General features: G+C 37.3%; 1 protein-coding gene across 2 annotated transcripts in view; it reads left to right on the top strand.

Annotated features, from left to right (window-relative positions):
* GXYLT1 (glucoside xylosyltransferase 1) overlaps nucleotides 1–24,019 on the top strand; it is a 38,418-nt gene extending 14,399 nt beyond the window's left edge. For both annotated transcript variants that reach the window (XM_079774299.1, XM_079774300.1), the window contains 6 exons: nucleotides 6,112–6,283; nucleotides 7,891–8,016; nucleotides 10,136–10,387; nucleotides 16,466–16,589; nucleotides 16,896–17,068; nucleotides 23,853–24,019. In XM_079774299.1, coding sequence (XP_079630425.1) covers nucleotides 6,112–6,283; nucleotides 7,891–8,016; nucleotides 10,136–10,387; nucleotides 16,466–16,589; nucleotides 16,896–17,068; nucleotides 23,853–24,014 — 1,009 coding nt within the window. In that variant the 3' untranslated portion in view covers nucleotides 24,015–24,019. The remainder of the gene's footprint in view (nucleotides 1–6,111; nucleotides 6,284–7,890; nucleotides 8,017–10,135; nucleotides 10,388–16,465; nucleotides 16,590–16,895; nucleotides 17,069–23,852) is intronic.
* The last annotated feature ends 3,900 nt before the right edge of the window (nucleotides 24,020–27,919 follow it).

Here is a 27,919-nt window from a genome sequence, read left to right as displayed (position 1 = left end):
GAAGCTTTTCATGCTGTTTAAATAAAAATCGAAGAGAAATTACATTTGACCCTTGAACAACATGGGGTTGAACTGTGCAGGTCCACTTTTATGCAGATTTTTTTTCAGTAAATGCTTACTATATTGTAATTGTATGTTCTCTTATGATTTTCTTTATCTTAGTTTATTGCAACAATACAGTATGTAATACAAAATATATGTTAATCAACTGTTTAGGCTATTAGTAGTTAAATTTGGGGGGAGTTAAAAGTTATATGCAGATTTTTGACTGCATGGAGGTCAGTGCCCCTAACTCCCACATTGTTCAAGGGTCAACTGTATTGTGAACCTTTTACAGCAGTAAAATAAATCTAATTCTAAGGCTTAGAATCTGTTAACAGTGTTTGTATTAGAATTTCTCATGTAAAATATTATTTAAATAGTATTTTTTTCTGATTTTCCCCTCTCAGCATTTTACTTCCATTAGTTTCAAATCTACAAAGGTTATGAGAATAGTATAGCAAGCACACTACCTACCCTTCACCTAGCTATTTATCTATTATTAATTAATATTACATTTTGCCAGCATTTTTTTTTTTTTTGGCTGAACCATTTGAGAGACAGCTGCAACCCTTGTTACACCCGCCTAGTTACATGTGTTCAGCTTGCAGCTCCTAAGAACAAGAACATTCTCCAGTATAAGCGTAATAAAATTCTTACTTCAGGTTGTTTAATACTGACAGGATATATATTCATATTACGTCTTTCCTCCCTCATTCAGGATCCACTCAAGGGTTATATATTGCATTCAGTTATTAGATCTCTTTAAAAGTCTCCTTCCCTCTAGAATAGTACCTCAGCCTTTTGGGCAGGGTTGGTATCCTTCATGATTTGATATTTGTGTTGTGTTTTGTTTTGTAGAATATCCCTTTATTTAGATTTGTCTGTCTCCTCATGATTAGTTTCAGGATTTTTGGCAGGAATACTCATAATAGATACTGTACTCCTCTTTGGGCCTGCTCTCAGGAGGCCTATGAAGGTCATAAGTTTAAATAATATTATTGGTTAAGTTTGATCATGTGATTAAGGTGTTGATATTACAATTCTAAACTTGTAAAAGTATCTTTATCCCCTTTGTAATGTGTGGGGATAATACTTTGATACGTGGTTTTAACATCCATTGGTTATTCTTTTTTTAAATTTAATATTTTATTGATTTTTTACAGAGAGGAAGGGAGAGAGGGAGAGAGAGTTAGAAACATCGATGAGAGAGAAACATCGATCAGCTGCCTCCTGCACACCCCCTACTGGGGATGTGCCCACAACCAAGGTACATGCCCTTGACCAGAATTGAACCTGGGACTCTTCAGTCCGCAGGCCGATGCTCTATCCACTGAGCCAAAGCTGTTAGGGCCCATTGGTTATTCTTGTTCAAATCATCTATCTATATATATAAAAACCTAAGCGACCATTACGACTGAATGACCGGAACGACTGGTCGACCTGTCGCTGTGACGTGCACTGACCACCAGGGGGCAGACGCTCAATGCAGGAGCTGCCCCTGGTGGTCAGTGGGCTCCCATAGCGGGGGTTCCGCTCAGCCAGAAGCTTTGGCTCATGGCTGATGAGGGCAGCTGCGGTGGCGGTGGTGGCAGGAGCAACGGGGCCAGGATGAGCAGCAGCGGAGTTGTGCCCACCCCGGCTGGGGTTCCTCCCCAGCTGCCTGCTGCTTCAGCACTGCTACATCCCTCAGGGTCCCAGATTGCGAGAGGGCACAGGCCAGGCTAAGAGACCCCATCCGTGCACTGGGCCTCTAGTCTATTATAATGGTGATTGCAAACTAGTGATTTTCATAATTCTGTTATTCTTTCTACATTTATTTCTTGGCATTCTTCTTTAAAGAGTTCCACCTCCCCCTTATCCCTTTATTTGGTGTCATTGTAGACTCATGGATTCATTTTTTTAAAAAAATATATTTTATTGATTTTTTACAGAGAGGAAGAGAGAGGGATAGAGAGTTAGAAACATCGATCAGCTGCCTCCTGCACATCCCCCACTGGGGATGTGCCCGCAACCAAGGTACATGCCCTTGACCGGAATCGAACCTGGGACCCTTGAGTCCGCAGGCCAACGCTCTATCCACTGAGCCAAACCGGTTTCGGCATGGATTCATTTTTTAAATCTAATGTGTTATCATGCATCACTCTCATAATTCCTGTTCATGCTCAGCTTATGCCAAATTTAGCCATGGGAACCCTCAAGTATTATCTTTGAATTATGTGAAGACTTTCTTCTAATCACATATCTGTGGAAAATAGATTTGACTTAAAAATGTCCTTTTGGATAACATTTCTTTAATCCATAGGGCCTTTTTTTCTTAGTTACACTGATTAAAATATAGCATACTTTCACAGAGCTTGATAAGATTATGCCACTCAGTTGTCACCAAAATTACTTGAATGGCTGTTTCCCTGTTACTTCTAGATGGTTTTAGTTTCCCCTTCCTATAGAGTAGAAGGTTATATTAGATTTCTTCCACTTGCAATTATATCCTGTCCTTGGGGTCTAGGGACACGGTGGTGGACAGAGACATATTAAAGTATGTTTTGTCTTGTCACAGTTTAGGTGTTGAGTCTGTACTGTATATAATGCTTTTGCTAAAAAAGGACTCAACAGAAAAGCAAATGCAATTTGATGGTACTCCTTCCATAGAAATTGGTGGAAGGAGTGTTGGCAGTGTGACTAAAATAAGCCTTGCTAAAATGCCTGGGAGGAGGAGTCCCTGGGACTGGTTTTAGAGGGATTATTTTTTTCTTGAACATTTAACTTATTTTTCTTAAAAAGGTTTGTTATACTTCTTGTCTCTGTATGTAGAGAATTCTGTGCAACACATGACTATTATGGCTTACTTTAAAAATCTCTTGGCCTTTAGCTTTGGGGCAGGATCTAGTTAGGGCCAATTAAGCAATCAGAGCCCATTATAGATTCTCAAGTCTTGGTGCTTTAATGAGGGCCTTTATACCATGGAGAAGTGGGGTCTGGAGGCATTTGCTGGAAAGATTAGATAATTAGAGCTCTGTGAAATTGTTGTATGTCTTCACTGCTTTGTCTTTTATTGTGTCATTGTGTTTTAAGATGAACGAGGTTCCCACCCTTCCCCCCTCCCCCTTATTATAGGTATAGAAAGCGTAGATACCTAGTCTTCTCTCTGCTAGGGTTTTAATATTACAAACTGAGGGGCTCAACGGAGAATTGGGGGCAGATAGAGAATGCAGACAGTGGGGGAGGTATTGCTGCTTTCTGTTGCTGTCCATGGGAAAGAACAGAGCTTTAAAAAGATTTAAGCTTATGCTAACCCAGTATGTGAAAGAAGTGGCATGGCAGGCCAGGTGGGTGGGTAACTAATAGCTGGTGCTTGCACAGTGGAATAGCCATGTGCAAAATTATGTGACTGTCCCCACCTCAAACCATTCATAAAACCCATTCCTGGCAGATGAATCTAAATATTAAAAGCAAAGTCTGTACCTAATATTATGTTTTAATTTAATCATGATCTTAATACTTTGATGAATATCACCACTGCTTCTGGAATAGTGAAAATAATTCTTGCAAGAACACCATTTTATATGTAACTTCTCCATTTAACACCATTTAAATGACATTTAACTTTATAACTTATCTGGGAAAGGTTATTTTTTTCTCTTAAAAAAAGCATATCCATCTACAGCAGCGGTTCTCAACCTGTGAGCCTCGACCCACAGGTTGAGAACCGCTAGCAGGGTCGCCTAAGACCATCGGAAAACACAGATATTTACATTACGATTCATTAACAGTAGCAAAATTACAGTTATGAAGCAGCAACGAAAATAATTTTATGGTTGGGGGTCACCACAACATGAAGAACTGTATTAAAGGGTCGAGGCATTCGCCGAAACCGGTTTGGCTCAGTGGATAGAGCGTCGGCCTGCGGACTCAAGGGTCCCAGGTTCGATTCCGGTCAAGGGCATGTACCTTGGTTGCGGGCACATCCCCAGTAGGGGGTGTGCAGGAGGCAGCTGATCGATGTTTCTCTCTCATCGATGTTTCTAACTCTCTCTCCCTCTCTCTTCCTCTCTGTAAAAAATCAATAAAATATATTTTAAAAAAAATAAAATAAAGGGTCGAGGCATTAGAAAGGTTGAGAACCACTGATCTATAGAATAATTGGTCCATTAGCCTGAACAAAAGGCGAGGCATTGAAGAGTCTTAAGTTTCAGCCTCCCAGTAGAGGGCCCAGGGAAGAAAACGGTCCCTATGTTTTCTAGGAGACAAGTAATTTGGCTGAAGAGCTTTCTGCTCTTCCGAATAAAGGCTGACAGCCAGTTACCAGTATGTAACTGTGTGTGTGAGATATCCCAGTGTAAGAGCAATGAACCCATTTTCAGGCCCAAAGAGCCCAGTTAGACCAGAAAAGCAGCAGTTTCAACCGCTGTTTTAAATATCTCCAGGCCTTTAGCAAAACAGGCTTGTTAGTAGGAAGCACAGCAAAAACAGGACTCAGACTTAATTTTCTGTACTACTGTGAAAAATTCCAAATGTTGAATGTCATTTTAACATTAAGATGTATGAATTTGCTGAAGAATATCACCACTACTTCTGGAATAGTAAAAATCTTGTCAGAACACCATTTTATATGTAGCAACTTCTCCAAATATGTTTTATATAGTCAGTTGCTTGTATTCAATGTTATTTAATATGATTTTCTGTTCTCTAATAGCCTGGTTGGTTGAGGGACTGATTACCCATGTGCAAGATCAAGCATTTCCTCAGAAAACAGTCTGGGACCACTCTAACATGTGGGTGAATACTCCAGGATTCCAAAGTCCTATGCTAAAGAATATAACTACAGTAATTTTAGCTTGTAAATTTAAGAGAAATAATTAAATTTCTCATCCCCGCTACTGCAAATCTCAGTTATGTATACATACAACTGGTAATGTTAAATACTATAATTCCTAATTCTTACACATTTTCCAGAAATGATCTCTGTAAGCAAAAATTGAGTTAAAATCAAGTTTGTACATTTTTAGTGTGGATTGTTTGTATTATAATACTTTAATGTGTTACTAGTTTTGTCTTCTGTTATCTTCCATTCTTACATTACTTTAGCTGTCAGTTCCAAAAAGATTGTTTTATGTCATAATTACAGATGGGATCTTTATTTTATGTTATAAGTATGTTATTTTATTTAATAACAATACAGTCACACTTAATTAGTTCTGTTCTTTAGGTACTGGTAGGTTATAAAGGTTACACTGCTGCTCTGTGTTAGAAGTAGTAGGGTCTAACATAGCCTAGGCCAATAACGGGGGTTTAGGGAGTCTTTCCTTCCAAGATGCAATCCTAGAGTTTGACTTGTATGTTTTAGACCACCTCAGAAATTTTTACTACTCACTGATTACTTGGTAAAGGGGACTGAAGGTATGTCAGTGACAAAAGTTAGGTGAAGAAAACTTCTTGTAGTCACGTGGGTGAAGATTGGATATAATATTGAAATATTTATGGGTGAATTTCTGTCTGTCTTTGCTTCACAATGATTCATTAGTTAGTGAAAGGGGCGTGGGCAGGGGTTTTAGATGAAATAATAATGTTGGATGGTAATTGTTGCAGCTGGGAGATGGGCACATGGGGAACTTCTGTGTATTCTCTCTACCTTTATGTGGGTTTGTGATTTTTTAAAAATAAAAAAGCTTTAAAAATTGATGCTCTCCTTTTCAATTGGGGAGGTTCCTTGAGAGAATCGAGCCCTAATGTGCTAATGCATTCAGTGTGAGTAATGAATTAACTTCTCTTGTGTGCATCTAGAATGGTTTTAATTATATACCACTCTTGAGAGACGTGAGAAAGAAAGTAGTTGTGTGTGTGTTTTAATATTTTATGGTTCCTAGTGAGGAATGTTGGCCAAGAAAGGCTGACTGAGGGTATAGAACTGTATGATTGATTCAACATTGTACTCTCTTGTAATTTGATGTTTCTTTGCCTTTTAAATAGAAGTTTCGTACTTCAGTTTTTGAACATGGTCAAAATGCCGTGTTGTTAATATGTTAACTTTATACTAAAACTGTTTGAAAATGTGGTTTACTTTTCAATTAGATATGGTCTGAAAGTACAGCCCGTTGAGAGGATGCACCTAGCTGTAGTTGCCTGTGGTGAACGACTGGAAGAAACTATAACCATGTTGAAGTCCGCGATCATTTTCAGCATCAAACCTCTTCAGTTCCATATTTTTGCTGAAGATCAACTACATGATAGTTTCAAAGGCATAGTAAGTATTTGAGACTTAAGTCTATAGAGTTAAATATTTAATGGTGTACTGCTTGGTGGGGAGCCTTTTTTTCTGCCAAGGCCCATTTGGATATTTATAACATCATTCGAGGGCTGTGCAAAATTATCAGCTTTAAAATTAGCCTGCTATATTTGGTCAAACATTTAATTAACTCACCCCTAATGCCTTGGAAGGGCCAGACCAAATGATTTCGTGGGACTTGTATGGCGCGAGGGCTGGACGTTCCCCACCCCTGCTTTAAAGCAGCAACCATTTCTCACGTTGAGATGACACATCCCTACGTTGTGGGTTTAATCCCTGGTTGGGGCACGTAAAGGGGGCAACCGACTGATGTTTCTGTCTCTCTTCCTTCGTCTCTCTAAAATCAATTAAACATATCCTTGGGTGAGGATTTAAAAAAAAAATTACTTGTAAAGAGTCATTCAAAAAGAGAACATTTTTAGCTTCTTACATAAACTACTTAGTACCCCCTCCTTATAAATTGTGAATGTAGGAAATTTGAGTCAATAATTTTGTTGAAGCAACAATGATAGGTAATACTTAAGCAGAATTTGAAACAATACAGTGTCTTGCAATGCATTCAGGATGCTAAAGAGTAAACGTGTTCATTATAGATTTTTAGGTCTGTTTTGCCTTTTGTAATCTTTTTTTTAGAAGTTGGCATTGGATATGTATTTATCAGAACATTTTATTATCAGGAATATCTATGCATATTAAAAGCACATAAATAGACAAATACTTTCTAATTAGTTTCATATTAGTCTGACTTTGTAAATATATTATCTATATTAATAAAAGGGTAATATGCTAATTAGACTGGGCATCTTCTGGATGACCTTCCGGACAAAGCCATGGTGGCGGGGCTGAGGCAGAGGCGGTTAGGGGTGATCAGGCCGGCAGGGGAGAGCAGTTAGGGGGCTCAGGCCGGCAGGGGAGAGCAGTTAGGGGGATCAGGCCAGCAGGGGAGAGCAGTTAGGGGGATCAGGCCAGCAGGGGAGAGCAGTTAGGGGGTCAGGTCAGCAGGCAGGTGAGCTGTTAGGAGCCAGCGGTCCCGGATTGCGAGATGGATGTCCAACTGCCAGTTTAGGCCCGATCCCTGTGGGATCTGTTTAGGCCCGGGTATCCCCCGAAAGGGTCCCAGATTGGAGAGGATGCAGGCCAGGCTGAGGGACCACCCCTCCCATGCACGAATTTCGTAGTATGATATGATGCAATAAAATTAGTGCTTAATTTTTCTCAGTTTAATTTGTTTAGAGATTGAGAAGATTTATATATCAGGAAAAGTTGAAGGACATCAACAATTTACAAGGCTTTTTCAACTTTCTGATTTTGTGATTGATTTCCTTATAACTTTTATTATGCCTCAGATCTTTGTGGTGGATTCTCTCTAGCATATTATTATTTTAAAATTCTGAATGAAAAAAAATGGTGAGAAAGAAGACTCTGACTTTGTCTTAACTTTGTCCAACATAAAATGTGTAATATCTTAGTTTTTAGTTTTTAAAAAATGTTGGTATATGATCTTACAGAGAAAATTGAAAGTGAAAAATAATTAAACTGAGTTCTTATTTTTTTATATTTTTCAGCTCGACAGCTGGTCATTTTTGCAAACATTTAATTATTCATTATACCCAATAAGTTTTCCGAGTGAGAATGCATTGGAGTGGAAAAAGCTCTTTAAACCATGTGCTTCCCAGAGATTGTTCTTGCCAGTAAGTTTTCCCCCCAGTGTTTTGTTTGTTTTTTGACTCTTGCTTTTACACACATGAATTAATGAAGAGTTGCATTTAAATCATCACACACACACACACACACACACACACACACACACACACACAGTATGACTTTTCCTTTGAACGAAAACAAGGAATAAAAAACATTTCCATAGAAACCTCTGTTAAAATGAAAACTGTACCAGTAAATAATTTCTATTGAAACACTATTCCTTGCATTTTAATTTATTCAGTGCTATAAACTATTATATCTCTAAGAAGAAATCGAGGTCATCTTTTGCCAGCAGAAATATGGTGGTAATGTCACCTTCAAGTTGCAGACTTCATTATAATTTGGGAAGTAGATTGCATCATTAACCGTTTTTGTCTTACACCAAGTCAATTTACCTTTTCTAACTAATATTTTAACACAAAGACAATTTAAGGCATGTGAACTCACAGGGAGATGGGAACCATTTATTCAGTGGGGCTGTTTTTTGGTAATGTTGTCTGGCGATAAACCTTGATTATAATTTTTTAAATCTAAAATACTCAGATTTTAATAGATTGATGCTTTATTTTTCTAAGTGATAAACTTTTTTTTTTTTTTTTTTTTTTTTTTTTTTTACTGAGTTTCTCTTCCTTTAAAATGGATGAAAAGAACTAATGTAGGCTCTGTCGACTTCTTCCACGAAAAATACTGATGTGGTTATTATTTAACCTTATGTCTGATTTCCAGTTGGCAGTGAACTTGGAGTTTTATGCAGTCTTCCTAGTCTGCAACAATCCAGTAATCTGTAAATACACATTGTATCGTGGTACAGAAGCAGAATGTTGATATAAAATCAGTTGCCCTCATTTTTGACCCCACAACAGAGAGACAGACAGACCTACAGACACATGTACACATACTCTTTTAATTGGGGGCTTTATTCAGGCACTCCAGGCAACCATCAGATTTTTTTCAGCCTGATATTAAACCAGCTGGTGGGGGGAATTGGGTGTTTTCAACCTCCTAGCTGCTCATTAAGGTAATTGCTTAACCTTAGCTCTAGGAGGAGGTAGCATCTTTGAAAAGGAGCAGAATGAAGAACAAGCTCTTATTTTCATTCTTAACTAAAAAGGTTTAGCTTAACCTAATTATCGAGTCTTACTGATACACTGGATAGGCAATAAATTTAAATTTGTAGGAGTCAAATTCTAAAATTTATGGGTAAGGCAGAAATAAAAACAAAAATTGCCTTTGGGAATCCCTGTAGAAGATATGTTGGAGATTTAACATTTCTCTGGAAGTAGCAGCATAGCTGATCTGTCTTGCAAGACAAGTTTTGTTTTTACTCTTACTAAGTGTGTGCACATTTTCTTTGATTTGTTGGTGGACAGTAAGCACAGAAATAAGAGCATGAACTTAAGCTAAGTGGTCTGGGTTTCAATTTTGGCTCTACCGTTTGCTAGTTGAGACCAAAATGATGTAAAGGTGCCAGCCATTAGTGTTGCAGGCCAAGGGAACAAATTCATATCTTTTTTAAAAAATATATATTTTTATTGATTTCAGAGAGGAAGGGAGAAAGATAGAGATAGAAACATCAATGATGAGAAAGAACCATTGATCGGCTGCCTCCTGCACGCCCCCTACTGGGGATCGAGCCCACAACCCAGGCATGTGCCCTTGGCCGGAATTGAACCTCGGACCCTTCAGTCCACAGGCAGATGCTCTATCCACTGAGCCAAACTGGCTAGGGCCATATCTTTATTTATATTAGTTTATTTCTATATTTATCTCAAGAAATTAAAATTTGAGATAGAAATTCACCTAAGTTAATGTTCTTTAATTAAGATTTCTCCCTAATCTATGAGCATATCCTTTTATTTTATTCTTATTGTTAGTTTTTGTTCTTATTTGTTTTGATAGTGTTTCTTCTCTAAAAGTTAATATAAAGATTAGCATAGTATCTTTAACATGCTGTTGCAAAAAATGACTGATCGAGGAAAAATTGCTTTAAAAGTTAATGTAAGTTAGCTTATCTCTTAAGTACTTCTTTGATAATTAAATCTTCTTTTATGTTTTATACCAAATAAATAGAATTATAGTTAATGATTCAAATATCTCTCCTTATAGTTAATCCTGAAAGAAGTTGACTCACTACTGTATGTCGACACTGATATCCTTTTTTTACGGCCCGTTGATGACATTTGGTCTTTACTCAAGAAATTTAATTCCACACAAATTGCTGGAATGGCACCAGAACATGAAGAGCCGCGAATAGGATGGTATAATCGCTTTGCCAGACATCCATACTATGGAAAAACTGGAGTAAACTCTGGAGTTATGTTGATGAACATGACTAGAATAAGAAGGAAGTATTTCAAGGTAAGTCCCTGATAATAGGTAGTTGGTTATTTTCCCTCTGAAGTGTTTGGTTTCCGATTTAATTTTGCTTTGTTAAAAACTAGATCGAACTATTCAGAATATTTCCATTTATCTAAAATATTTGAAGAAATGCGTGTTCTTAGTATTCTGTTTATTAGAGCATTGCTCAAACGAGATGGCATTACAATGAAGTGAACTAACGCACTGTAGCGAACGTCACCTTCTTAGGTGGTTATTCCAGGCAGCAGCAGTCGTTCTGTAGTTGTGCAGCCGTAGAATACTTGAATTTAAAGTGTGAGACACCTTGGGGGAACACAGAGTTGCAGTTAAGAGCTTAAGACTCTGGTGCCTGCTGGCTTGGTTCAAATGCTAGAACCTTGGGTAAGTTTTGAACATCTATGGGGTTTAGTTTCTTCATCTGTGAAATGAGGATGGCAAGGTAACACAGTACCTATGTTATAGGCTTTTGTGAGGATGAAATTAGTTAGAACAGTGGCTAACTCATAGTAAGTGCACAGAGTATGCTACAAAGTAAGCACTTAAATGTCAGCTAAAAACAGTGACCTCTGTAACACCCATATAGACTTACTGTTTATCCCTTTACAGTTAGGACAGAAATAAACATTAAGAGATATTAAGTCATATCTGATATGAGTATATATGTATGTTTTATACGTTTATTTGTCAGATCTTTTTCTTATGGCTTCTGGTGGAACAGAATTTACATCATTATTTAATACTCCTTTCTACGCGTCTGATTTAAACCTCCCTCTTATTTTGGGTATAGGCAGCAGTGATGCTTGTAGCCACCCTCCCGCCACATCTTGACATTTCAGTCTTAGCACAGACAGTTTATACCCATCATTCTGTAGATCTAGTACTAGTAAATCTAGGTGTTCGGGTTTTTTTTTAATAAATCTTTTCCATTTTCTGAACCTTTCTGAAATCTTGATTTCATTTTACCTTTGTCTCTCACAATTGAATGAACGAATGAGGCTGGTGCGACTGTGTTCTTGCTTAAAAGTGAACATCTTCTTTAAAAGGTTACCCAATTTGTTAATATATCTTGAGTTTTAAAATCTCACATACCATAAATTTTTCTAAATAAGATTTCAAACTATGAGTTTTCTTCCTTTTCTATGCATAGTAATATTATACCAGAAGATGGTGCTGTAAGATTATCTGCTAAGGAATAATGTGACTTCTCAGTAACCTTTCATTTGAAATTCACAGAATTATGAGAAACTTAGTGTTGCAAAGAACCTTAGAGATAATTTAGTGTAACACCATTATTCACTTTTTTAAAAATTTCAAAATACAGCTATATAGTTCAAATCTATGATTATGTTTTACTTATTTAAATGTCATTCTTAAATACTTTAACAGTTTCTCCCACTCCCCTTTTATTTTTGTCTGTGGCATGTTCTAAACCAGCTGGAGATGTAGATATGGAAGTTGAAGTAATTGCTAAACTTTCAAACTTCAGCTTTCTTTTGTGTATTAATGACTATTTAACGAAGAAAAATATAAGAGGCATTGTACATTAATTTATTAGGTACTGTTTGCTTCATACCTACTGTCTCTATGTTCCAAACAACCCTACTCTTGCTCAGTGAGAACAATACAAATTTGCTTTGTTTTCAAATATTATTACATTTATGGTTGCTGGATGTTTCTACAAAATTTATTGAGTTTTTAATTCCTTTTTTATAATCTTTCTTTGTTTTCTGGGTGGCTTTCCAGGCTATATCTGTAGCAAACATTACCTTGATTTTTCCTGGCACAGGTCTTAAATTTTAGAGCTCTGAATTATTTGTAATAACTTTACAAACTGTTTCATACAGATCTGTGAGTGCTATCCCATAATTCTTACCTGCATGAAAAGAGAACACTTACTATGAGGTAGACTTGATGGTGGTTTTTACATGTTTGAAAGATGTATGTGACAGGGTCTGGTGGACCCCATTGCACCAATAAAGAGGATTTACTGTTTTATATATATATATATATATATATATATATATATATATATATATAAATAAAAATAATACCTTATGAGAACAGAATATCAATGAACATCTTACCAAAAGGGATAGAACTTTTCAGAGATTAGTGGAGTAACTAATTTGGGGGAATTGATGAGTTTCAGTTTCTAGCATTGCTGGAATATAATATGAATATATGAATAGCCACCTGTCAGTTTTATATTATAAGGTAGACTGATAATGGTAATGAGCCTATGAATTTTCAAAAGCATACATAATTCTAAAAGGGAAAGTAATTGATCTTAATATAATACATGTGTATTTTGGTAGTAGGTTTGCTAAATTTAGTAAATTAAAACTATGTATGAGGTTGGTAAAAGTAGGTCTATAGTTGTTCGTATGGAAAATACTACGATAATTGATAAATAATAATACAAGAATAAACTTGTTTTACATACAACTGTAAATCTACTTTTGCCAACTACTGTTTTTTAAATTATAAAACTAAATTTTTTTAAATATATCTTTTTATTGATTTTAAAGAGAGAGGGAGGAAGAGGGATAGAGATAGAAACATCAATGAGAGTGATCAATTGGTTGCTTTCTGCATGCACCCTACTGGGGATCAAGCCAGCAACCCAGGCATGTGCCCTGACCTGGGAATCCAACCGTGACCTCCTGGTTCATGGGTTGATGCTTGGCCACTGAGCCACGCCGGCTGGGCTCAATCATGTTTATAAAAATTTAAACAATTCATTATATGTAGAGTCAAAAAACAAGTTCCCCCTTTGCACACCGCTTTCCCCAGTTTCATTTCTTTTTTTTTAAATTTTATTGATTTTTTATAGAGAGGAAGGGAGAGGGATAGAGAGTTAGAAACATCGATGAGAGAGAAACATCAATCAGCTGCCTCCTGCACACCTCCTGCTGGGGATGTGCTCGCAATCAAGGTACATGCCCCTGGCCGGAATCGAACCTGGGACCTTTCAGTCTGCCGGCCGATGCTGTATCCACTGAGCCAAACTGGCCAGGGCCCCAATTTCATTTCTTTGCCAAAATGACAAACTTTGCAATGTACCATATCCTTCAGACTTTTTAAAAAACGGAATTTGAAACTGATACACATGTATATTAACACTATAAGTATAGGGTCCTATTCTGTATCTTCACTTTTCTTTTTTTTTACTTAGTAAAGATATAATTGCTTTTTCTCAGTACATGCAGTCTGTCACATTTATTTTTAATGTGAGTGTGGTATTGTAGAGAATGGATGATAGGGTTTTATTGTTTGTATGTACTAGTATGAACTTGAAATTATATGGCTGAAAAATATCTCATATATTTTAATTTGTGTTTTTCTGACTCTGCTACCAGTGTGGATAAAAATCTGATTATAATTTTCAGTCATTTCTTTTCCTCCTTTGTAATGACTGTTTGTCCATATCCTTAGGCCATTTTCCTAATTCTGTTGACTTGATTTCTCATTGTTTTTTATTGGTTGTCTTGAATATTCTAGTTATGTCATCAGCAAATAATATTAGTGTTGTTTCTTGTCCAGTATTTTCCTAGGGGGATTTTTAAGTCATAAAGGTTTTTTTCCTCTTTGATCTTCACTCTCCCTTCCAAGACTACGCTGGGCCTTGTAGTATATCTTTCATTGATTTTTCTTTGAATAGATATGTGTGTGTGTGTGTGTGTGTGTGTGTGTTTAAATCTATCTATCTGTCTATATTTGAATAGATTGAACCCAGTGAAGAGTTGAACATGGCCTGGTACAATGGGCTCACCAGTCCCTGCCTATTGAAGTTGTTGCTGGTCTTTATCCTTGTGCAGTTTATATTTTCCTTTTCAGATCCTAAGAATATTTTGTTAACCTGCTCAGTGACTTATTTCACAGTAATTTTTTCAACAAAGTATTTTCTTAATTCCTTAAGTAAAATTAGTTTCAGTCATTTTCCAGATTATTTTGGGAGGGACTTTAGATTCCTTTATTACTGTGATTACTACATTCTGACAAACTTCACACAAAGGTAAACAATTTGAGCAGATCATATTTAGTTTAAATGTTTTGTTTTTTCCCCCCAGGAATTCTAGCTTTTCTTTCTCTTTCTTCAAGGATAGATTGTTTATACCTCCACTAAGTTTATGTATATCCTAGAATAACTTACAACAATGTTTTTTTCAAACTTTGGAGAAGGATCAAAAATTTTTTTTAACTTGCAATCTGTCATGAGCCAATATTTTTCTAAAAATGATGTAAATAAGCCTGGCTGATGTTGCTCAGTGGTTGAGTGTTGACCCAAGAACCAGGAGGTCACAGTTCGATTCCCAGTCAGGTCACATGCCTGTGTTGCAGGCTCGATTCCCAGGAGGGGGCGTGCAGGAGGCAGCTGATCAATGATTACCTCATCATTGATGTTTCTATCTCCTTCCTCCTCTTTCTGAAATCAATAAAAACATGTTTTAAAAAAATTATATAAATAAATTACTAAAATATAAGATTACATAGATATAATTCTGTTAAATTCTATAAAAGTTTCTAAACCTCACTTTTAATATTTGTACTTAGTATTATTGAGGTCATAAAAAATTCACTGATTGGCATGATGCAAACTGCACTTTGAGAAATACTGGGTTAAGTCTGGAGAGTTTAAGAGAGTCACAGAAGTATAAGAAGCTTACTATTCAACTCCATCCCTTCACATTCCAGATTCTGTGGTCCAGAGCCCTCTTTCAATTCTGTTGTTTCCTCAGGTATTTGACTTCATCCTATCTAAAAAAAGAGTAATGTGCAAATTGACCATCACTCCAACACACAAGATGGCCACCCCCATGTGGTCAAAGATGGCCACCCCCATGAGGACACAAGATGGCTGGCAGGGGAGGGCATTTGTGGGCGATCAGTCCTGCAGGGGAGGGCAGTTGGGGGGAGGGCAGTTGGGGGCGACCAGGCCTGCAAGGGAGGGCAGTTGGGGGGGACCCAGGCCTGCAAGGGAGGGTAGTTGTGGGGGACCCAGGCCTGCAGGGGAGGGCAGTTGGGGGTGACCAGGCCTGCAGGGGAGGACAGTTGGGGGGGACCCAGGCCTGCAGGAGAGGGCAGTTGGGGGCAACCAGGCCTGCAGGAGAGGACAGTTAGGGGCGACCAGGCTGGCAGAGGAGGACAGTTAGGGGTGACCAGGCCAGCAAGGGAGGGCAGTTAGGGGCGACCAGGCCTGCAGGGGAGGGCAGTTAGGGGCAATCGGGCCAGCAGGGGAGCAGTTAGGCGTCGATCAGGCTGGCAGGGGAGTGGTTAGGGGGTGATCAGGCTGGCAGGCAGAAGCGGTTAGAGGCAATCAGGCAGGCAGGCAGGCAAGCGGTTGGGAGCCAGCAGTCCTGGATTTTGAGAGGGATGTCCGACTGCCTAAATGGACAGTTGGAGATCCCTCAAGGGCTCCCAGATTGGAGAGGATGCAGGCTGGGCTGAGGGACACACACCTCCCCCTCCCCTCGTGCATGAATTTCGTGCACTGGGCCTCTAGTGTTTTAAAATAATGAGCTATGAGGCTGAAAGGCAACTGATGAAATTCAGTATCTATTTTTGATATCAATTTTGAATGATCTCTCTGAAATGCCAGTTACAAAAGATTAGCATCAGTCTAAGAATAATAGTGATCATGGCAACAATAGTAATAGCTAACTGCATGTGTACTGTGTGTCAGGTACTGTTCCAGGTACTTTTTAATTATATAGTAACAGGTTTAATCCTCAACCACTCTATGACATAGACATAGACAGAGGTACTTGTGGTCTGCATTTTCAGATGCGGTTACAGTCAGACCATTGCCTGCTTTCTCTTTCCATCTCCTTCCCAGCTTTATTAGTATTCTCAATTCTACATGCAGCTTTAGATAGCTTCTTTTGTTACCTTTCCCGCTCCAGCTGGGCAGCCTTACTCACATTAAGGTTTACATTGGCGTCACTGGGTTTTGTAACAAAAGAAGTTGCTATTTCTTCCTGATCTGTAATGATTGCTAAGGGAAGAATGGGGAACTGTCGTCATGCTACCATTTTGAGCCTGGAAGCTTGAGGACCTTTTTACTGTGTTTACCAACAGAATGATATGACAACTGTACGGATGCGATGGGGAGACATACTTATGCCATTGCTCAAGAAATACAAACTGAATATCACTTGGGGTGATCAAGATCTGTTGAATATCATATTTTTTCATAACCCAGGTAATCATTTAATTTCTTAGATCCTTTGCATTTTTAAAAAAAATTACAGGTATTATTTAGTCAAAATGAAATGCATTTATTTGATTTTGGCTTTATATTAATAGTAAGTACTATTTATGTTAAAGACAGAGTAAAACTTTTCTTGAATATTGATTTAGTAGGAGGAGATCTAAATGCCAAATGTATTTTTTTTTTACTATTTTAAATTTTACTCTGTAAGGACTAGTTTTAAACTAAAATTTTTGCAAAATGTAATTCTGTGGGATTAGGGATATTTACTTAATTGTTTTGTCTTTCTTCACGTAGAAAGTCTTTTTATTTTTCCATGTCAATGGAATTATCGACCAGATCATTGTATATATGGAAGCAATTGCCAAGAAGCAGAGGAAGAAGGAATCTTCATTCTTCATGGGAACAGAGGTGTTTACCATGATGATAAGCAGCCAGCATTTAGAGCTATTTATGAAGCACTGAGAAATGTAAGCATTTTAAAATGTTTTTATGTGGAAATACTTGCAAGCTTATGGAGAACTTGCAAGAATAGTACAAAAAATTTCTATGTCCTTTACTGAAGGATATGGATATGCTGTTAATATTTTACCCCATTTGCTTTATCATTGGTTCTCTTTATACATACATAGTTTTTTTTCTGAATCATGTGCTTTTGTCCCTAAAAACTTATGTGTGTTTTTAGTTAGAACAAGGATATTTTCTTATTACCAACCGACAGGACAGATGTCAAACTCAGGAAATAAAATATTGATACAATACTTTAATCTACCATCCATGAGCTTTACTCTTCTTTGATCTAGAACAGGTTTTCAATCTTTTTTTGTCTATTATGGCATTGACATTTTGGGAGGAATAGAGCCCCTTAATTCCTGATATTATTAGAATGTTCTTCATATTGGCTTGCCTGATATTTCTTTAAGATTAGGTTCAGGGTATGCCCTCCTGGTCAGAATACTATTTAAGTGGAGTTGTGTTCTTCTCAGGGTGTCACATTCAGTCACCTCTGTCTGCTGTCTGCCTGCCTCTTATTGGTGACATTGATTTTAACCACTCAGTCAAAATGTTGTTCAGTTTATGCACTGTATAGTTATTTTTCCTCTTGCAAGCAGTTTTTGGGGAGACTCTTTAAAATCATGTAAATACCCTGCTCATCAAAATGTCCATAGTAAATTTCGTAGCCATTGTTGGTTCTTGCTCAAACCAGTCTTTATTATGGTAGTTACAAATTGGTGATTGTCCAACTCTAGCACTCCTTCCACATACAGCTTTTTGCCTGTTTATTGCTCTTTACACACACTTAGTATGAAATTAGTGTGTATTTTTTCCAATGATTTATAATGTGTTTTTCCCTTTTATTTATGTTGTTCTAAATTTGACTCTTGGGAGTCCCTTTTGGCTACCTCTTGTGCCCTTTTGACATATTCCCATCATTATTTTTAGTACCTCATTGTTTGTCCCAACAAATTATTCCAGGCTCATCTTGATACACCTTCCCTGCTGTAGCCCTGAAATTCACTATCTGACAAAGGTGCTCTGGCTCCTTTTGGTGGGCTCTGGGTGCTAGGTATCCTTATTGCTCCAAGGGTGTCTTCTTAGCCCTTTCAGTAACAGAGCTAGAAAATGTAAACCCACACACACTCGTGATCCTGCACCCACACCAGTGCCTCCAGTTCCATCCCCCCAAGGCCCTTCCTTGCTTTTTCCTACTCTGTGTTTCTGTGTTTTATCTTTTTCTACAGATAGAATCCTGGCTCCTAACATAAAACTTTTGTTCATTTAACTTAATCCTACAGTACATCTAAAATAATTTGAAAAATGCTGTGTCTCTGCTTCTCTCTTCACAAAAAAAACAGCCTGATCAGGATTGTTTCCAGTCCTTTATCTTCCCCGCCCCTGCCCTGGATGAGGGTGTGTGCTCAATTACTGTGTTCAGAAGTTACTTGGATTAGTTCTTTTATCCTCTCTTTCAGTGAGTTAATTTTACTCATTTCAAATACAATTGGGTTCATTGTTCAGTATGCTTTTAGTGTTACGTTTTCCCCCTCATCCTTGTTAATTTAACTTTAATCCAATGTGTGGAATATTAACCCTTTGCACTCGCTTGCTTTTTTCTCGATTCCTTTATTTTACTCGGGATTTAATTTTTTAAATACCCCAGATTTTACAAAGCGAGGCAGTAGAATAAAAAACTGGAGTTTCTTTTCATACAAACTTATTTATTTGGATTTTTTAATATTTCAAATTATTGATACATTCAAAGAGTATAAAAAGAGCTGCTACCGATGCTAACCGTGTCGAGTCACACTTGACATCCGAGTGCAAAAGGTTAATATACTTCAAAAAGTATATTCCCCATCTCTTTCCCCCACTCCATCGGTTGCCAGTTTCATTATTTTCTGGTTTGTCCTTGTACACATGAGCAGATGTGTGTATGTGTTATAATTCCCTTTACTAAACAAAAGGTAGCACACCTTTTTTTGTTTATATATTTTTTGCTCTTTGCTTTTTTCATTAAAATATTCTGGAAATACATGTATTTATATATATCTTTCTCATTCTTTTTTTATAGCTGTATAATATTCCATTTTGTATATGTACTAGCGTTTATTCAACTCACCTCTTGTGTTTGAATGTTTTGTTTTCCAACATTTTGAATTATAAATAATGCAGCAATGCATAACCATGCCATATGTATGTTTGTGTTGTCGGGAGATGTACCTTCAGGGTACATTCCTGGAAGTGGGGTTATTGGATTGAAGATACTGCTTATTTCCCCTGCATGGGGATTGCCTTTCAATTTATAGGAGGCCTGTTCCCCACATCCTCCTCAGTGGAGTGTGTTATCAAACTTTTAAAATTTTGCCTTTCAGCCCTAGCCAGTTTGGCTCAGTGGAGAGTGTCGGCTTGTGGACCAAAGGGTCCTGGGTTTGATTCCAGTCAAGGGCACATACCTTATTTGAAGGTTCCTCCCCAGCCCATGCAGGAGGCAACCAATCAATATGTTTCTCTCACATTGATGTTTCTCTCCTTCCCTCTCTCTTCCACTCTCTCTAAAATCAGTGGGAAAATGTCCTCGGGTGAGAATTAACTAAAAAAACTAAAATAAAATTTTGCCTTTTGTGTGAGTGAGAAATGGAATCTTAGTTTAGTTTTAATTTGTATTTCTCTTATGAGTAAGGTGAACATCTTTTTATATATTAAAGAGCCATTTTATCTTTTTTGGTGAATTTTCTTTCAGATAGTTTACCTATTTATAGTGTTTTTAAAGTAACTATTTTTTAAAAATATATTTTATTGATTTTTTTACAGAGAGGAAGGGAGAGGGATAGAGAGTTAGAAACATCAGTGAGAGAGAAACATCAATCAGCTGCCTCCTGCACACCCCCTATTGGGGATGTGCCCACAACCAAGGTACATGCCCTTGACCGGAATCGAACCTGGGACCCTTCAGTCTGCAGGCCGACGCTCTATCCACTGAGCCAAACCTGTTAGGGCTAAAGTAACTTTATTGATACACATTTTATATACCACAAAGTTCACCCATTTAAAGTATATAATTAATTCAGTCATTTTCACATATTTGCAGAGTCTTTATTTACCATCTCCCTGACAATAGTAAGTTCTTTGTATATTAGGGATGTTAGTACTTAATCTGTGATTTCTGTTGTAAATATTTTCTCCCAATTTACTTCATTTGTGGCATTTTTTGCTATTCAGTCTGTTTTTAATTTTGTTTAATCATGTTTATCAACCTTTTTGTAAAACGTCAAAATTAGAAAGCCTTTTCCTAACTACACTTAGGTTATAGAAATATTCACCTATGTATTGTTTTATTTATTAAATTTAGTCCTTTACTTATTTGGAATTTAGTCTTTTGTATTAGGTGAGGAATGGATTGCATTTGATCTTTTTCCAAATGGCAGTCTTGTTGTCCAAACTCCATTTATTTAAAAGTCTTTCTTTTTGGTTTGTTTGTTTGTCAGTCTTCACTGAAGGATATTTTTTCCATTGATTTTAAAGAGAGTGGAAGGAGGGGAGAGGGGTAGAGAGGAGAGAGAGAAACATCAATGTGAGAGAGCCACATCAATTGGTTGCCCCCCACATGTGCCCCAACCATGGTGGGGAACCTGCAACCCAGGTACATGCCCTTGACCAGGAATTGAACCAGAGGCCCTTCAGCGAGAGCCAACTGTCTAACCACTGAGTCACACTGACCAGGGCTAAAAGTCTATCTTTAACGCAAAGATTTGAGATACTGATTTTATCATATACTAAAGTTGCATTTTCATTTCTGTTTTGTTCCATTGATCTGTTCATTTGTGCACCAATGCCACACTATTTTACTTAAAAGACTTTGTGCTGTGTTTTATTATCTGGTCGGGTCACTTCTTCTTCATAGCCTGTCCTCAGTGTATTCCTAGATCTTGTATATTTATTTTTCCACAAATACCAACACTTTTAACTACATAAAAATCTTGTCATTTTTATTGGGAGTGTATCAGCTTCATATATTAGGGGCTGCTGAGATTTTGATGGTGTTGATACATCTTAAGAACAAGGGCTGTCTTTCTATTTGTGTCTCAGGATTGTTTAGTAGTTTTCTGCATACAGATTTTAAACATATCTTGAGTTTATGCTTAAGTATTTTATCTTTGTTGCCTTTGTAAATGGGGTTTTCTTGTTTAAGCATTTGTTTTTATTGAGTTTTGGGTGGAAATTATACTCTCCCTCTTCTATCCCTGCCCCAGATAATCTTTTCTCCCTCTTTTTTCTTGTTCTTACAGTCCCCTTTTGTGTGATTAAGGTGGTTTTACAAAGGAAGGTGATTATACCTCACATATCTCTAGGGTGATGCATGGAACCAGGTCTGAATATGTTGGGGACCAAGTCTTGGGGCAAATCCAAATGAAGGTTGAATTTATGGTTTTGTTTAATGAGTTGTATCACTCACTATGCATGCAGCTAATTCACTGATACTTAGGAAGAAGTGTATGTGACCACTCATCTCATGTAGTTCTGCTGTCAGGCTAGACTGTGCCTAATCTTTTATGGATATGAAGACAAGACATAAATGAATCATGGGAGTACTAGTTTGGCTTAGGTGTCGGCGCTGGATTCTAATTCTTATTAATTGTTGGTGACTGAAAACCTCTGGTCTAGTACAGCCTCATCAGTAGGAATCAGAAAAAAAAATACTTAACTGTAATCCACTGAGCTACACTCTTTGGAGAATTATAAAATTTAGTGTTGATGTTCATTTAATGCAGTATTTAGAAATCAATATCGTATTTTAATCATGTTTTTCATGGATTGTCGAAAGGTGATAAAAATGAACAAAAGGACTTTTGGAGGATCTGAGACTTTGCAGGATAGAAAAGAAATGCATACTTATAAAAATGTGATTTCTTTGTTTCCTTTGAGCATTAAAAATGCATTATTAAAGAATTAAATCTTTCTAATTTATTTGATCTTTTATCTTTTATAAATACGTACCTTTAAAATGTTGAGTTGGTTTTTAAGCTGATTAACTACACTTGATTTTTAAAAAATAAATCTTTTAAGATTATTTCAAATACTGAATTAATGATTTTATGTTTTTCAACTTAATGAAGTTAATCAACCCTTTATGGTGCTTTTGGTTAGTGTTTTTATCTTCCCTTATCTATAATTCAGTGAGAAGTGTAATTTTTAAAAGAATTGCATTCAGACAAAGGTATTTATGCAAGTTTTAGACAGACACTTAGTCATAGCCATCGAATACAGTGAACAATATGAATTATAAAGAATGTGTATCATTTTTAAATTGTAAATGCATGGCTATATCTGCCAGCAAATCAATTTTTACAGTCCACATATATTTCTTAAATATTAGTTGTTGAGTGAATAAAAATATTAAGATTAAAAATTGCAAATTCAAAATGGGAACAAAGTATTTTATTGCTCTATAAGGTATTTTCTGCTTAATGTATATCATCCTGAATTATTATATTTCTTGGTATTTCTGTGTTAAGTTTGATTTACTTCACACACCCTGCTTATATTTGCATAACTATCTCAGCAAGAGAGTTGAGTGCTTATTCCTACCCTACCCTCTTAGTCAGAGCCATGGTTGTACCCAGCATTTGCTGGATTGAACTGCCATTCTGCCATATTTTAAAAACATGTCTTGTTCTTTGAAAATGCCTTGAATTATTTACTTGTGGTCATCATAGTCTCGCTATTTGCTGCCTTTCCGTCTGCAGTCTTATATACAGAGCATGACCTTCCTGAAAGTCTGTGTACTGAGTGGTGTGCCAGTGACGAGGGAGGGAGTGATTAACTGTCAGGAGAGGTTTCTCAGAGGAGCTGTGACACTTGAACTGAGCTGTGAGGATGAGGACCAGGCAGAAAAGGGAAGGTGAAGATGAGCCAGGCACAGCCTGCGGTGTGGGAAGAGGCCTGCAGTCAGGTTAGGCACACGTGGGAACACCTAGATGCCAGTTGTGTACTGCACAACTCTACGGGCACTGCGCATTACGTGAATGGAAGAATGCAGTGACTTCAGGCTATGTTTGCATCGGAGGGATTTGGGGCTTTTGTTCGTTTCTCTCTGAGCTTGTGGTTGTCATCTCACAGTAGTTAGAATCCCTGGGTGGTCTCTGTCCCTGAACATGTGAGAACTCCTGCCTTGGCTTGCCCTGCCTCCATTGTCCTGTGGAAAGCTCTCCCTGATGCCCCAGTGATTACCATTACTTTCTCCTCCTCCAGAATGTGAGACCATAGTTCTGTTTATTTCACTGAAAATATTTGTTGAGAAAATGCTTTTGTGAGACTTTGTTTATTTTAAAATATGTTTTTTTTATTTAATTTACTTTTTTAAAGAATTATAAATATTTAATAATTACAAACATTGATAATTACAGATGAATGACTTAAGATCAGGAAATTAAAATATGTTTTTATTGAATTTAGGGAGTGAGGGAAGAGCGGGGGAGAGAGAAGCATTTATGTGAGAGAGAAACATTGATGGCTGTCTCCCGTACACACCCCGACTGACCGCAGACTGAGCTGGCAACCTGGGCATGTGCCCCGATCAGGAATGGAACCGGCAACCTTTCAGTGCATGGGACAGTGCTCAACCAACTGAGCCACACTGGCCAGGGTTTTTTTTTTATGAGATTTTAAATGGAGCTTGTCAATATTAAATTGATTGAAGAAGTTATTTAGAATTAATTACATATTTATATTTGTCTTTTTATTTTCTTCCTCTAGTGTTCTTTTGAAGATGACCACATCCATTCCTTATTAAGACCTTTAGAACTGGAATTGCAAAAGACAGTGCATACATACTGCGGGAAAATTTACAAAATATTTATCAAACGACTAACCAAAAGCATCCAAGACCGCTATGATAGACCACCCAAGGAAAGGTGATTCTTGGAGACTACTAAGTCAAATGAATTAAACCAACAAAATATTAGAGGAAACGTGAAGGAATAGTCTTGGATGAAGTGTTCAGGAAAGAATTATTCATCTTCAGAATAATTTCTTTTTCCTGAGGAAGTTAAATGAGCAATATATTCATTTAATGAAGAATAAATTGAAGTCTTGGACTCCAATAAGAAGACATTTTTCATCTCTGACGTTTTGTAATGTTGTTTGCTGTCATTCCAGTATTGATGAAAATACTAAATTGTTTGTAGCCTCTAGACTTTGGTTGACTCTTAAGCTCAAGTGAGTAAGAATAGTAGAAGGGACGGGGTGTATGAATGGAGAAGATGTACCTCATACACAGTGGGTTGCAAACTGTGAGTATAGCAATAATTTTGTCAGCACTAACCTCACTTTAAATGTGTGAGAAAAACGTTTACAGGAGCAGAAAAGATTCTGTTTCTAAAGAAATGTGATGTAACCATTGACAATCCATGTGTGCCTTCATAGATTTCATCTCTGTTTTAAAATCTTTTTTTTGACAATCACGTTTAAAATTATTTTTAGATTACAAGTAAACTGCACATTTAAAATGGCGCTGTATAAGAAAGAGTGAAAACAGTGAAAATTGGGTTTTAGTCTGTGTGTATGCTTGTGAAATATAGTATTTTCATGTGTTTATTTTTAACCTGTTTTGCCAAACTCAGATCTAAGATCGTTAAATATTTTGAAAAAAAAATTTTTTTTTATCATTTTAAATGAAGAATTTCAGCTTTACTGGGCATTCTGGAAGCAGAAAAAGAAATGATAATAAAATGAAAACCTAAATAGTAAACTATGTGATGGACCAAAATGCATAAGCTCTGTACTTCTGTGAACAGTAATTTTAGTTACAACAGAGCAGGAGAAAGTGGTCATTTAACTTTTTTTCTTCTACCTCAAAATAGTTTTGCAAGATATTTTTGAAGAAGCAAATATATAGAGCCTTAATTTAAACAACTATCATGGATGATTGGGATTAAGAAAACCGTTACCTCTGACTACAGGAAAGTAGTTTGGGTCAATGTGAATAGCTTCCCTTTTTGAACATCACTTAAGACAGTTATTTTTTTTTAATGTTGAAAATACAAAAAATATTACTTCTCAGTGTTCTTGACCTCTATCTAAGTTTGGAGGGTATATAGAAGGTTGTTGTTAACGGTCCCCAAATAAGACAATTGCCTGCCTGGCAGCATTAGACTCTTGGGGAGAGCTTGTTGAGAATGGATTCTGAGGTTTCCCCTTTCTGGCCCACTGTGTCTAGGATTGGGGTCTGCAAACTTTTTTTTTTTTTTTTTTTTATGAAGAGATTTAAAAATTACACAGAAGTAAAGAGAAGAATACAATGGTGCTGTTTGTCTGGATCAAGCACTTCTCAATATCTTGCCATATTTGCATCATCTGTCCTTTTTCTTTTTTTCTAAAGTATCTTAAAGAAAATCCCAGACAGCATGTGATTTCACCACTGTGAACAGTTCAGTAACTACAGTGACATTATACTTCCTCCATATTAAATGCATCTCCAGTCCTTAAGCAGATTCCCCTGCTTGTCTCCAATGTTAGAATCAGGGTGCAAAAATAAGTCACATTATGATTCTATTTTTAATAAACACCTCAGGTGATTTTGATGCCAGCTAGTTTGGGAACCACTGGAAATCATTTTGCCAACTTGAAGGTTGAAATTAGGATATCATAATTCTTAGCACAGTTGGTGGATTATAATTGTGATTCTGAAATATTAGACGAAGTACTTGGGGTTATTGACAGCATATAAATATATATTCCAAGCAAGTTCCTTAGGTTTAATTTCCTCAGTGAACAGAGAACCTCAGCCACATGGGCTCTGATATGATTGGGACCATGTAGAGTGTGGTCATAGTTTAATCCAGCTGGGCTGTATACTCTGGTCTTACACATGTGGCTTATTTACACTGTCACACATTCTACATTGTCCATCAGTTGGAAGATTCTTCATCTGGTTTATCCAGATCTGGCCTAATTGGGCATTTTACCATAAATTGGTTTATAGTGAAAACTTTCCACTTATGGACTATTTTACCTAAAACTTAGAATATCACAGAAAGTCCATAAAAATATTAAAATGAGTTTTCTGAGTTTATCTTTAGATAAGGTAACTTTTTCCTTGAGGATTCTCAAGAAATGCAGCTCTCAGCATTAATGAGGTTAAATTATAGAACAACTTAGAGAATATTACATTTCTTTTTATAAAATAGTATACCTATGCAGTTTATATAAATCACATTGTATATTTTTTGAGTCTGTATGTTAGAACAATTCTGACCTCAGAACTATCTCTGGGCTACAGTATTACCAAAGTGGATTGACTAAAATATAGTCACACTTCATGTATATGAAGAAGTTATCTTAAAAGAATATAGAAAACTTTTAGAAATATATATTGTGATTTACATTTTAAGAAAATACGGTCCTGGCTGGTTTGGCTCAGTGGATAGAGCATCGGCCTGCAGACTGAAGGGTCCCAGGTTCGATTCCAGTCAAGGGCACATGCCCGGTTTGTGGGCTCGATCCCCAGTAGGGGGCGTGTGGCAGGCAGCTGATCAGTGATTCTCTCTCATCAATGTTTCTATCTCTCCCTCTCCCTTCCTATCTGAAATCAATAAAAATATATTTAAAAAAATACATCCGTCCCACATGAAGAATAGTTCAGAATGTATTAGGTAACCCAGTTACCTTGGATGCTTTAGAGCCTGAAGTAATATTACTGCTTTCTGTTGCTCTCTCATTTGCCTCCAGTCAGATGTTAGTGGTGTAATGGGAAGAAAATCAGACTGTGAACTAGGTCCGTGTTTTCTTCCTGGTTAAGGGATTCCAGGTTTATTGTTTAACCTTCTCTGTGCCTTGGGTTTGCAAGTAATCAATATGCCCTTCCAAACTCATGAGACCCAACAGTCATGAGTTAGGAAGTTTTGAGACTCAAGAGATAATGGATTTGAAAACGTTCTGCATGGCGTCTGTCATTCTGTCATGTACATCAATCAGCGTTACTGTGGAAGTTCTGCTTTGCCCAGTCGTCCCCTTCAGCTGAATGGTTTCTGACATCATTGTATCTCCAGTATTAATTTGCTTATATTAGGTAAGGAAGAGTTTTTAAGGAAGAGAAAGCAGAGAATGATATAAGTGAATGATCAAAAAAAGAAGGGAAAGAGAGGAAGTGAGAAAAGGGAGGAAAGATGGGAATGAGAGTGAGAATGGCAAAAGGCAGAGTAAGAAAAGATGGAATGAATATCGAGATGGAGCGATGGAGAATGGAGATGGAGCGATGGAGAATGGAGATGGAGCGATGGAGAATGGAGATGGAGCGATGGAGAATGGAGATGGAGCGATGGAGAATGGAGATGGAGCGATGGAGAATCGAGATGGAGCGATGGAGAATGGAGATGGAGCGATGGAGAATGGAGATGGAGCGATGGAGAATGGAGATGGAGTGATGGAGAATGGAGATGGAGCGATGGAGAATCGAGATGGAGCGATGGAGAATCGAGATGGAGCAATGGAGATGGAGCGATGGAGAATCGAGATGGAGCGATGGAGAATCGAGATGGAGCGATGGAGAGAAGTGGTGTGGAAACAGTCACTGGCGGAGTTGTCGCCCCACCCTGTGCTGCTGCCCGCTCGCCTTCCTCCAGTGCAGTGCTGGGCCCTCAGGGTCAGGAGGTGCTGGCTTCATGCAGGAGGCAGCACGGCTCCCTTGTTAGATTTGTTGATGCTGGAGTTGTTTCCCAGTCACTCTACTCACTTATTTAGAGCTAATGATTGAACATTATTTTCATTATTATTATTACTACTTTCTGGATCCCAGTTTATGAGGTAGGGCCTGTGGAAACACA

Source organism: Cnephaeus nilssonii (assembly GCF_951640355.1).
Source record: "Cnephaeus nilssonii genome assembly, chromosome: 6".
NCBI lineage: Eukaryota > Metazoa > Chordata > Mammalia > Chiroptera > Vespertilionidae > Cnephaeus > Cnephaeus nilssonii.
This window is presented reverse-complemented; position numbering and strand designations above follow the sequence as displayed.